General features: G+C 34.4%; 2 protein-coding genes across 3 annotated transcripts; both read right to left on the bottom strand.

Moving 5' to 3' along the window:
- Positions 1-4,194: 4,194 nt before the first annotated feature.
- On the bottom strand, positions 4,195-9,416 carry LOC103860011 (probable magnesium transporter NIPA1). 2 transcript variants are annotated; one of them, XM_018657503.2, is made up of 9 exons: positions 6,252-9,416; positions 5,917-6,160; positions 5,773-5,829; positions 5,583-5,673; positions 5,322-5,482; positions 5,117-5,244; positions 4,906-5,043; positions 4,739-4,831; positions 4,195-4,634 (listed from the first exon to the last, which is right to left on the bottom strand). In XM_018657503.2, exons 2-9 carry the CDS (start codon positions 6,044-6,046, stop codon positions 4,428-4,430), a joined length of 1,005 nt encoding a protein of 334 aa, XP_018513019.1. In that variant the 5' UTR covers positions 6,047-6,160; positions 6,252-9,416; the 3' UTR covers positions 4,195-4,427. The 2 variants fall into 2 exon arrangements, with proteins under 2 accessions (XP_018513019.1, XP_009135869.1); XM_009137621.3 differs by having other exon boundaries at positions 6,804-9,416.
- A 261-nt stretch (positions 9,417-9,677) lies between these two features.
- Positions 9,678-11,627, bottom strand: LOC103860010 (UDP-glucuronate 4-epimerase 6). Its single transcript, XM_009137619.3, has one exon. It carries the CDS (start codon positions 11,401-11,403, stop codon positions 10,033-10,035), a length of 1,371 nt encoding a protein of 456 aa, XP_009135867.2. The 5' UTR covers positions 11,404-11,627; the 3' UTR covers positions 9,678-10,032.
- Positions 11,628-12,641: the final 1,014 nt, after the last annotated feature.

The raw sequence follows: 12,641 nt of genomic DNA, 5'->3' as shown, positions 1-12,641 counted from the left end.
GACTGTTACCATAATGGCATTCATGTGATTACTGATAAAATTTAGGGGTGATAATTATATTTGAGAACAAACGGGTGATGTGTATCAACCAATAAGATTTGAAGGCTGTGAGTGTTGGATCAATCAGAATCGAACACGTGTCTTTTTTTTTTTGACTTACCACCGCAAGTTGCGGGGTAGATTGGAGACGCACCAAACTATGATATTACTTTAACAAATAAAAAGCGATTTATTGATTCAAAATATAAATATAAATATAAAGTAAAGGCGTGAATAATATATACTGTAGTGCGACAAGTGAATTGTAACATTTACGCCATTATGGTTTAAATTAAGGAATAACTTTTTCTTTCTTATCTTTTTAAAACATATTGTGAATAGCAAAGATTCTAAATAATTAAATAACAAATCTTCCTAATTTTATTACATCATTTTGATATTTTTTTTATAATTCGAAAACTATAGTTAGTAAATAAATAAGATTTGAACACATCTTAAGAACAGTCAAAACGATCTTGAAAAATCCATGACTTCTTTATTTGTCTAACTGAATTGATTCGGTCAATAAATTTGTTTTTACTAAGGAATTAATAACTATAATTCTAATTACAACTCATTGAAGTTCTAATTAAGTAAATAATTTCATATGTAACGACTATCATATGACGAGCTTGGGCATGTCATAAGACTAAGAAACGATGCCGTTTTGGCATCCCATGCTCTAATCTCTTTCACTTCGAAAGAGAATCCATGAGGGTGATGAAACTGGCTGCGGAGAAGCCATTTATCAGTTTTATTTTTAAGACAGGAAACTTTTGTTCGTAATTTGATATGTTGACTTGTGTCTAAGAAGCTCAAGAGTGTCATTAGCTCAGCTGAAAAGGTTTTCGACCATTGTGTTAAAAGTCCCCGGTTCCAGTGACGCTGAGATAAAACTACTAGTACATATTGTTGTTTAGGGTTTGTGGGGATTATAGACTTCATCTTTAAACCTCCTCGAATTCACTTGTTAGGTACTAACTAGCTTGTAGTAAGATGTAGACATTCAACAAGGTCCGGTTGGCTCTCGTAGAAATATTCAGCTCATGGATCAAATGCTGGAGTTCAGGATTTCATATTCCGTTAATATATTATTTGGCTAATTAAGTCTGCAGTTGACACACCCTGTCTCATGTGGATAATGATACTGAGACTGATCCCGTACGTGTGTTTTGGATATTGGTTATCAACTTTCGTTTTCGTATTCTTACTTACTACTAATTGTTATTTGCATTTCAACTTTGAGCTCGCTCTTGTTTGCTTCACAAGTAACATGAACAGGGTCAGGAAGATTGCAATTCATGGTGTTAGAGCATCTCCAAAAAAGAACTCTATTTTGAAGTTTCCAAAACTCTATATTTGAAGTTTCAATATGTTCTTCTCCAAAAGAAAAACTTCAAACCTAACTTCAAAATTATTTATATTTTACACTATGGTCCTTATATTTGTCATAGTTGATGTAAATTCATAAAACTACTATAAATAACTAATACATATATATATAAATATTAAAGAAATATTAATTTAAAAAATCTTACACTAAAATATAAAATTATAAATAAAAGTACATAATTAAAGATTAAACTGCAAGCAAATATTACATTATTCCATAAAATTATTTCCATAATGCTCCCTTATATGATCAACTAGTGCATTTCGAAGTAAGAAATGATTCTCTTTATTTTTTATTTGTAGATTACGAGCTAAAAATTGTTGAAATCGAATATCCTCACAATATGGCTGCTGATAGTTTGATGTCATCAAACGAAAAAATCCTTGATCTTTTAAACGAAAGTACAACAAGTAGGAAAAAAGGTCATGGGATGATTGAATTACGACTGCAAAATGAAGCAAAAAAGTTAGCTTTTAAAGAAGTAAAAGAGGAAAATAAAATATTGCTAAAAAATTTAGCTTCTATCAATGATGTTAATATTCGTGAATACATTCGATCTGAACAAGAAAGAATCATACGAAAATGCGTCAAGAGCAACAACAACAATCATCTTTGGTTACACAAAATTTGTTTGGACAATATTTTGGAGATTTTGGAGGTTGCAGAGCAAATTTACTATACTATTAGTGTTGTTATAATATTTAAATTTGAGTAATAATTATGTCTTCATGTGTCTTTTTAATAAGTTTGTATTATGGTTTTTTGTAATATTCTTGTTGTTTAATTCTTGTTTTAAAATATTATAAATCTTGTTTTAAATTTTTTTTATTTAATTTCATGTGTAAAAATTAAATTTATAAAAGAAATTTGAAATATTTATGAGATATAAAGTTTTAAGGATTAAAAAAATAAACAAAAAAATATTTAAGAATTATAAATATGATGTATAATTGTAAGGACCAAAATGCAAATAAAAATATGAAACTTCAAATTTGAAGTTTTGAAAAGTGAAACTCTATATTTGGAGTTTCACTCTTCAAAACTTCAAATTTGAAGTTTTGAAGTTCCTTTTTGGAGAGCAAAAAACTCTATATTTAAAGTTATAGAGTTTCTTTTGGAGATGCTCTTAGCTGTTAATGCGTTATCTCTTTTATTACTTTTAGTCTTTAAAACCTACTAAATCACATTTTAATATCAGTACCTCTTAAGTGCTTGTCTGAGTCATTGCGTCTTTATTATCACTACTATAGATTTTAGCTTAAAATTTCCAGGCCGGATCCCTTATCTTTTTTTCCTCTAGTACTACTTCATTTGCAGTATCAAATAGTTGATTTGTTGCAATACAGAGGCAATGATTTACTCGAAAGCTATGGAGAAAAAGCAACTCATAGATGAAAAAGTAGCAACTAAGAGTTTTCCATCTTGAGTTTTTGTTGCTGACAAATCAAGATCGGGCATTTACATCAATGGGAAGCCACTCACTCATCGGAAAAATGGTCTAGTTCAACATGAACTTTACCCGTTGTGCCTATTCATTCCCGAACTTTGTAGTAGTGTATATTCCATACTGAACAAAACAAAAATTTAAATATACTACATGAACATTAATGCATCATGCCTTTTCATTACCGAACTTTTAGTAATGCATATTTCATACCGAACTAAACAAAAATTCAAAAATACTACATGAACTCTTAAAATCGTGCTTCTATGTATATTGATCGTCAAAGGTGTTAGTCATCCGTTAATTTATCAAAACGACATTATTTTGGATGAATTCTGTAAAATTAAAAATTAAAAATTAAAAATACTACATGAACTCTCAAAATCGTGTTTCTATATATTGACCGTCAAAGATGTTAGTCATCCATTAATTTATCAAAACGCGTTATCTTGGATAAATTCTGTAAAGTTAAAATTTATTTTTTGGAAGATTCAAACTCTCACATTGGTGGACAAGCATAAAGTAAATATTTGAATAATAACAAATAATTTAAACTTATAAAATAATAATTTTTAAAGGTAAATTTAAAAACATAAGCAATTATAGATTTATTTGATAAAACTAAGACAATAAAAATTTGATAACATTTAGTTGATTAAACATTTAAATTAAAAATATATATATATAAGTTAATGTTTACACAATTTATACAAGAAAGTTATTTTGGTTTATAGATGTTATCCAAAATGACGTTGTTTTGATAAATTAACAGATGACTAACACCTTTGACCGGTATATATATATAAGCACGATTTGAAAAGTTCATGTAGTATTTTTGAATTTTTGTTTAGTTCGATATAGAATATGCACTACTAAAAATTCATGACTGAAAATGCACGATGCATTAAAGTTCATGTAATATATTTGAATTTTTGTTTAGTTCAGTATGAAATAGACACTACTACAAAGTTTGAAAAGGAATAGGCACGATGGACAAAGTTCATGTTAAAACAGACCATTTTTCCCTCACTCATCATCATTAATATCCACCATCATATAATATGATATATTGATATGTTACGAGATGTGTTGAATAGAGGATGTTCTACATTGACGCTTGGAGAAGGAACAATGCAGATTTTTGGGGGTGATGAAGGAGTTTGGAGAAGGAGAATCTTGTTCTAAACTCTTGACCATACCCGGTTTGACTGAGTTTGTTAGACCGATTTGTATTCAACCGGTTTGGTGGTTTTGTTTTAGTTGTCTGCGACACCAAAGTTTTCGTCAAGACATTGGTTTCTCCAAGTGATCTTTGACCTTATGAATATTTTTGTTCTTAATTTATTTTTAGTCGTAAAATTACATTATCACCATGTGTGAAACAAAATAATAAGAAAAAGCAACCAGTCAAAGATTCCTAACAAAATCATCACCATACCAACACTCACATCCTTGTGCTTTGAGGCTAATTTCTTTTTCAGGTGCTCGTGTTTACGTACAGGGAAGAATCTGGACCGTTAGATCAAACCGTTGGATGATCAAAAAAATCTCTCAGGTGGGTATTTTTTCCGAGCTGGAGCTCCGACCAGATCCTGAGTTGGTGAAAACAGGAGTGTTACTAGGCAGAGTGACAGATCCACGACCACTTGCACTGTTTCCCATATCTTTTGTCTTATGAAGCAGAAACGTCCCTGACAAAATGGTTACAAACCCGCACAGTTCTGTCGCGATCTTTAATCCACTCTGAGAAGCCCAATCCTATAAATCACGTAGACAAAGTGTTGAGAGGGTTAAGAAAAATTGTTGTGCTGTTAGATAGAGTTTACTTGGGAGACGAGAAAAGGGTCGAGAGAGAGTTTGACCTTGAACATGATCATACTAGCAATAATGGTGAAAGTTGTGAACATGACGTAGTAAACCGGAGAAATGACCGCTGTGTTGAATGTATCCAATGCCTTGGTCAACACGAAAGAGAAACTCAGGAACGGGGATGAATATGAAGGAAACTTTAGAAGCTTTTGTTTTTTACCTTGTTCAAGTAATTGATTTGCAAAAGGCAACAAATAGCGACTACTAGAATGAAAATCCAAGCGTGGAAGTATTTGAACTGATTCATCCCTGAGAATGTCAGCTTTATGGCAATGGCCACAGCTTTAACACTCATAACCTAACAACACAAGAGACAAAGCTTGAGGAAACTAGAGAGGGAGTAATGGAGAGAGAAATGATGAAAAACTTACAGTAAGAGAACCCATTAAAGAACAGATTCCAACATATACTATCAAATGAGTCTTCCCATAGCGCGGTTCACAGTAGAAGATCAGTACAAGCACCGCAAACAAAATCACAGCAGCATACACAAGAAAACCTGATTAAACAGAAAATCAATCTTGCATATCTTGTGTTCATTATGGCTGTGGACGAATAAATCATAAATATACATACTTGGTTCAATAGCAAGCTTCCAAACTTGCTTGACTGATTCTATTTCCTGCTCGTGAGGGGCGTGTAAGACTATCGTTACAGACCCAACAACACAAAGAACACAACCAAGCACTCCAAATATATGCAGTTTCTCTTTCAAAATAAAATGCGCGAGCACTGCGCTGCATACAACAAGTGTAATTTTCATTTTCAAGAAAAACCATAGTTTATATAACGTATTATAGTGATACTAATGTATGTTTGCAATAGTTATAAGAATACCTGAATATAATACTTAGAGCTCCCAAAGGTGTTACTAGAATAGCTGGTGCAAATGCATAGGCTGCAAAATTGGCTACTTCCCCAACAATCACTACATCAAGAGAACCAAAACACACACACTTGTTATATATTTCGTTTCTATTCAAACATATTCTTAACAACATTTTTTGCAGCATTTGATAAGACTTACTTGTTATCATTCCAGCCCACCACCATGGTTCAGATAAGTAACCGTGCCCTCCTTCACCTGATCGTTGATAAACAACAAAGCAGCAAGAGTTATGTAAATTGAAAGTCTTAATTCAAGAATGATTTCAGAAAAGAAAAAAGAAACCTGCTCGGACACCGCTTGCACCGGCCTTCTTGAGACCTTTCTTCTTGATGATGAAGCTAGATCCAATGAAAATACTTGAAGAGACTGCTAAAATGAGTCCATTGATGTTATCAGGTGACATCTGATCCATCTTGGCTTATATATAATTGTTTATATATAAAAGAAGATGAATCAGTCTAAATATAAAGACTCCAAAGACTTCCTCAGAAGAATTTTGTGGGAACAATAAAATTTTGTTTTCAACCTGGATACAAAAAGGAAATCACAAAACAGATTATGAACATGATTTTCTTTTGATAAACTAGAAAGATAAAGAGCAAAGGTTAGTCTCATACGAATTCAAATGATGACTTATTAGGTTAATGATTAGCTCATCAACAAAAACAAAGATAAGCATTAAAAATACCCAGTGCCTAAATCAATGGCAGAACACAGAAGAGACAAATATAGAAACACAGGAAGAAAATAGAAGCATATCCAATTTAAAAGAGAAATAAAAAATGAAGAACAAAGGACAAATATATTTACTCCTAAAATAGAATCAAATTGAAAAGAACATACGTTTTACAAGTAGTGTTTTTGAAACGTTGCTGGATTTGTTCCTCTGATTTGGCAGAAAACTAACGTATGAAACCTCAAAACCCTCTCATATACGTTACCTTTTAATCCACATTAACTTATTTCTTAAGAATCAACATTAAATCCGTAGAGAGCACGCCAAACACTAAACCCAAACGTGATTTCAGATTTATTTACATTACGATTGCAAACAAACAAACAAACAAAAACAATTACGGCAAAAAGAAACAAACGATAAATTAAATTGAGGGAATAATATCGCGAGCAAGAACGTGGGGTTTCTTAGAATATTCGAATTTGAAAGGTACCTCTTTTCACTTTGACACGTTCTCTTCCCAAACTCAAGAAGAAGAAGAAGCCATGGAAGGGACAACTGGTTTTATAAGTTGTTCTTCTGTTGAAACAATTTTTAAAAATTAGGGTTTTGGTATAAATTAATTCAGAGAGAAGAGAAATTAAGAATCAAGCTAATCCAGCCGATAATGGTGAAGCAACAGCTCTTAAATTGCTAATGCACTTAACAATCAATCTCTTAACTATATATACATGCTTGCCACCTTTATTTGTTTCTTTTCTATTATTTCTTTGTCAATTTTCTAAATTATTTAATTATATTTCTCTCTCATATTTTCTTTCACCAATTTTATTTATTTTTTACGCTTCCCAAATTATGATTTTTTCTAAAATATGAAACTTCCGTATTGCGGTTTAAATTTTCAAAAAGAAAAAAAATCTTAACAGAATTTTAATTATAACCATAAAATATAAATACTAAGAGAAATTTTTCATAATCTCTATATGTGTATATCTTTTTATAAAGGTTTTTTAAAAAAAATATTAAGAAAAAAATGTTTCAGAAAGTCGAACAAATGTTTCAACTAATAGTCTTGTGTGTGTTTTAAGTTGACACAATTGTTTTGTTAGTCTTGCTTTGTGTTTGTTATTAATGGAGTATGGAATGTTTTTTCTAATAAAAACTGGAGTCTGGAATGCAGTAATGTCATTTGTTTACGTAATCTTAAATTATTATTTCCTTTAGTTGACTAAACCAATTCGATACATATAATTGGATCAATCAAATTATTTTCTTATTTCTGAATTGTTAAATCATTAGTTTGAATGGAAATATAAGTCACACCCATTTGAAAGTGAGAATCACTTATGGGCAGCGGCTGCTGATGTTTCATTCATACCCACCTCAACAGAGAGTGAGCTATTATTTGGTATCTTCTACAATGTTGATCGTTCATTGCCGTCGGCGCAAAATGTACGTACTGTGCTTCATGAATTTGAGTTACACTCTGGTCTAGCGCTTAGTAGGCAGGATTCAAGATTCTTTGCTTCTGATTTGTCTGACTCTGAAATAGCTGTAATTCAGGTATCTACGGGCATGCCTTGTGGTTCGTTACGTGGAAGTCCCACTTTATAATAACAACTGAGCTTATTTAATTGTGAGCATTTACTTCATAAAGTCAAGATCCCGTTCTGTGCTTGAAGTGTCAAAACCTTACCATCCTCAAGTCGTCTTTTGCTAATTAAAATAGTGATTGTGGGCCTCTCAACGTTCTAGTGTGCTTCTTTCATCCTATACCAAAATCTTGTATCAAACGCATTAATTCTCTATGTACTGTGTTCCTTTTGAAAAGGTGATATTGACAGTCACCATTCAACGAGATCCTCCTGGGAATCAGTAACTCGGCCAGCGGAGCAAGGTGGTTTGGGAATTAAAAAAAGGAAATTTGGAATATAAAGTGTATTCAGTATTGTCTAAAGCCTGTTTGTCTACTCTTCTTCAGGGAAGGGTATGGGTAGCATGGTTTAAGCAAGTGGTCCTCCAAGGTAGACTCAACAACTTTTGGATCATGAAACGAAACAAGTCTCATTCTTGGCTAGCGAACAAGTTACTTTAGTTGCGGCATGAGATGTTTCTATGGATAAAACTAAGGGGTCGGCAGTAGGTTCTGGACTGACCATTGGTCATATTTTGGTAGTCTTCAATGTTTCCTTTCAAATGGTTCGGTAACACTAGGAATCGCATCCACACCAACACTTTGCTTCTATCTAGCGAAGGACAGTGACGCCTTCCACCTGATAGATCAGAGAATCAACTATCCATAAAAAATACACTTGACAACATTGACTATATAACTCAATAGCCCGATTATTATGAATGGGAGGTGGATAGAAAAATCTGCAACTGCTACTCCACATGGGTAATTTACAGCAAAGTCAAGGGATATATGCCAGCGGTGCCTTGGTGGGTCATTAGACCTCTTATGTAATTCCAAGTCAACTTTTTGACTTGGTTTTTATGTTGAATAGGTGCCCAGCAAGGGATATAATGACTGCTTGAGGTATGTAAGTGAGCCGGCTTGTTTCTTATGTTGGAGATAAACATGTTTCTTATGTTGGAGATAAACATGAAGTTAACTTGAATCCAAGTTACACCAATCATAATTGAGTAAGGATTAAGATGGTTAGTTTTCGAATGAATTTAGAAAATATAATCTCTATATAAAAAGTTGCAAGAGTGTTGCATACCTTTGAGAGTTTTAGAGATTGTGTTTGAAAAGCTTAAGATTTTTGAGTGTTTCTTTAAGAGAGATTAATAAAGAGAGTTATTTATATTGTGATTTTATACAATCTTAGGCTTATATCTTATGCAATGCTACTACTGAATCAAGAAACCATTTAATTTTTTGAATGTGGTTTCAATTTTTCTGTTTGGACTACTATTGCAACTAGGTGTGGACTGGTACCTTACGCATGTTGGCTGTAAACGATCAACCAGTTGTAGGCTCTCCTTCGAGTTAAATAAAAAAATGGTAAGATATTGTATCGACTTATTATACAGAAAATAAAAGCTAAAATTGGTAAACACAAAATGAACCAATAAGAAAAAGAAAAAAAAAGATAACAACACCGGAAACTGGAATATGGATTGATGGGTCCAATGCCAATGGTCCTCTTCCTTTCTCTTTTTGGTTTATTGCAATTCGTTATTGCACAATAAAGTTTTTTTGTCGAGTCAAATCCGGTTTGATATTTACTTCCGGTTTAGTTCAATTCATTTATACTCCTTTTTGGCATGAAACAGTAAAGAAATAAAACATCAAATCTAAAAAGATGAAGCAGAGAAAAGGCAAAAAAAAAAAGAGGAGAATAAATCTTTTATATTACAGTTGATAATGGATCACAGGTTTCATTCCTTGATTATAAAAATCCAACAGGTAAGATCTGCTCTCTAAACACTTTCCAGCAAGATCATTAACCCATCATTTATTACATAACAAACCCCACTTAATTATATATCCAACTATACCCCTTTTTCTTTCTCTTTTTCTCATTTCTCCTTCTACATATCTGTCTATTATAACATACAGCCTGTGACAATTAAATTCCCACACATTAATGAGTTTTGGCATTTTAAAATAAAAAGGAAAAAATACAGAAATCTGTCCCTGTGAATATTTTTTTTTTGTAAAACGAAAAATCAAGCATGTGATGATAATGAAGCAGAGAGAGAGAGAGAGATTATTAAGCGGAATCATCGGCGTGAGAGTTTTCCTTTTTTACCCTCGGCTGAATCCCATAATAACCAACGTACCACTTGACGAACTTCCTCAACCCCGTTGCGAGATCCGTCGTTGGTTTATACCCAAAGTCTCTATACGCTAAGCTCACATTCGCATGCGTGAATGGCACGTCACCGTTTCTAGGCATTTTGATCAGATGCTTCTTCGCTTTCGTCCCTAACAACCCTTCCAATATCGAAACCAATCTCCCGACAGGAACCGGAGAAGTGTTCCCGAGGTTATAAACACGTAACTGAGCCGGCCCTCGCTTCTTCCCGCCGCTTCCGGTGCTTTTCTCCGCCGTGTCTAACGCACCGACACATCCCTTAACGATATCGTCGATGTAGGTGAAGTCACGCGCCACTTCTTGGTTGTCTTGAGTTCGGTAAATGTCTATCGACTTCCCGTGGAGTATGGCTTTAGTGAAGAAGAAGTAAGCCATGTCCGGTCTTCCCCACGGACCGTAAACCGTAAAGAACCGGAGTCCGGTTAAGGAAAGACCGTAGATGTGATTGTAAGTATGCGCAATCTCCTCCCCTGCTTTCTTCGTGGCCGCGTAAAGACTCGCGGGCTGGTCCGTCCTGTGCTCTTCGGAGAAGGGGTTCTCGGTGTTGAGCCCGTACACGGAGCTCGACGAGGCCCATACGATCGCGGGCTGAGGGTTGGCCGCTTTGGCTACCTCGAGGAGGTTCACGAGGCCGGCGATGTTCGAGCTGATGTAGGACTGAGGGTTCTTCATGGCGTAGCGAACTCCGGCTTGAGCTGCTAAGTGGAGGACGTGAGTGAAAGGGACGATGTCGAAGAGCTTGCGCAAGAGGGGACCGTCGTTGAGGTCGCCTTCGACGATGAACACTTGTTGCTTCTCTAAGAGGTTTTGTCTTGCTCTTTTGAGTGACGTGTCGTAGTAGTCGTTGAAGTTGTCGAACCCTAAGACTCCGTCGCCGCGTTTTCTGAGGGCGATGGAGCAGTGGGACCCGACGAAGCCGGCTGCTCCGGTGACTAGGACGGAGAGACCGTGTTGACGTTTTGCTGTTGAGGATTGCCTCACGCGCTTCTCCCAAGCGGAGGAGGATGAGGAGGAAGAGAAGATTCCGGTGGATAAGAAGCTGCGTCGGTGGAGGTGGTGCGATGCGGCGGCGCGGCTGTCGGAGAGTGGGTGGTAGTTGAATGCGAAGAGGAGGAGGAGGACGAGAGCGACGAGGAGTGTTGCTCGGAAGAGGACTTTGGAAGAGGCGTTGAGGACTTTGGTGCTGTGAATCTTGCGGAGGTAGCTGTTGTACCTCTCCAGCTTCACCGTCTTGCTTGTATCCGCCGCCGTCGCCGATGGGGGCATTTTCGTCTTTAGATAGGAACTCTTACTCTGATCTAGATATGTCTGTGGATTCTTCTTCTCCCTGGATCCAAGAAGGGGACAGAAGAAAAATGTTACAATTATTATATTATTTTAAGGGAGGACTTTGAGGGTTTGAGAGAGTTTTTGAGCCCTTGAAAACCAGAGTGAAGGAACGATCTGATGATTTTATAAAGAGAAAGAGAGAGATTTTGCTGGTCGGAACCCACTTTCTCTGTAATAAATATATAATATAAATAACGAGTTAATTTCTAAAATAAAATAAATAAATTAGTTTGGTTGTACAAAAAATATTGCTGTACTTGTTAATTTGTCATGGTGACTTTGGTTTGGAAACACGAGTGTCAATTTACCCGAAATACAAGAAGGATTTGCTAGTTAGGCTTATGCCACATTGGAGAAAGTTTAGATTGTTCTCCATTTCTTACAGAGTTTTCTTTTGTTTTTTTCAAAAAGTCTTTGGGTTATTTACTTATATAGTCAATATCTGTTTATCAGTTTTTCCCATTATCACTAGATATTAAAGTCGGGTTCTTTATCTTTATATATAGATATATTATGGTGATTATTTCCAATTGTATTCAATCAGATTCTCATTTTAATATTTTTTTCAATTTTATATTTGAAGATAACAAATTAGAAGAGGTATAGATAAATATAAATATTAGCTTTAATTGAAACAATTTATTGATAGATATTGTATAAATAACCTTAGTCAAATCTAATAACATGTAAGTTTAAGCTTTTTTAATAAATGGTATATTAAAGTAAATAGATTTTACTATACTTAAATGTTTTCTTAGTCAAGTTAAGTATATCAAACAGCACTGTTCAATATAATAAAAGAAGAAGCATGCGAGGTACGTAAAAAATAAGCGAAGATAACATTTGAGATTGTAAAACATGAACTTAACCAACTGGATTTTTGATAAAATAGTAGCGACTGTTCTAACTTCTAACAGTAAGTGTGCATACTTTATTTTTTGTTAATAAGAAGAAGAATAAATGTTGCCCAAAAAAAAAAAGAATAATAAGTAAAGTAATGGACCTTCGTTGTCAAAGTATATAACCAAACGGTTCAAATAATTAAGGTAGTTTAACACATTGGTTAACTGGTTAAGCAAGAGGACAACCCCACTTCTGTTTGTCTTGTGGTGTAAGGGACAGGAAAATGTGCCCATGTGAGTCCCCTCTACATGTTCGTATTGTGAACATTTGAG

This window comes from Brassica rapa, chromosome A03 (assembly GCF_000309985.2).
Source record: "Brassica rapa cultivar Chiifu-401-42 chromosome A03, CAAS_Brap_v3.01, whole genome shotgun sequence".
In the NCBI taxonomy this organism is placed as follows: domain Eukaryota; kingdom Viridiplantae; phylum Streptophyta; class Magnoliopsida; order Brassicales; family Brassicaceae; genus Brassica; species Brassica rapa.
The sequence above is the reverse complement of the archived record's forward strand: the minus strand, read 5'-3'. Positions and strand labels throughout refer to the sequence as shown.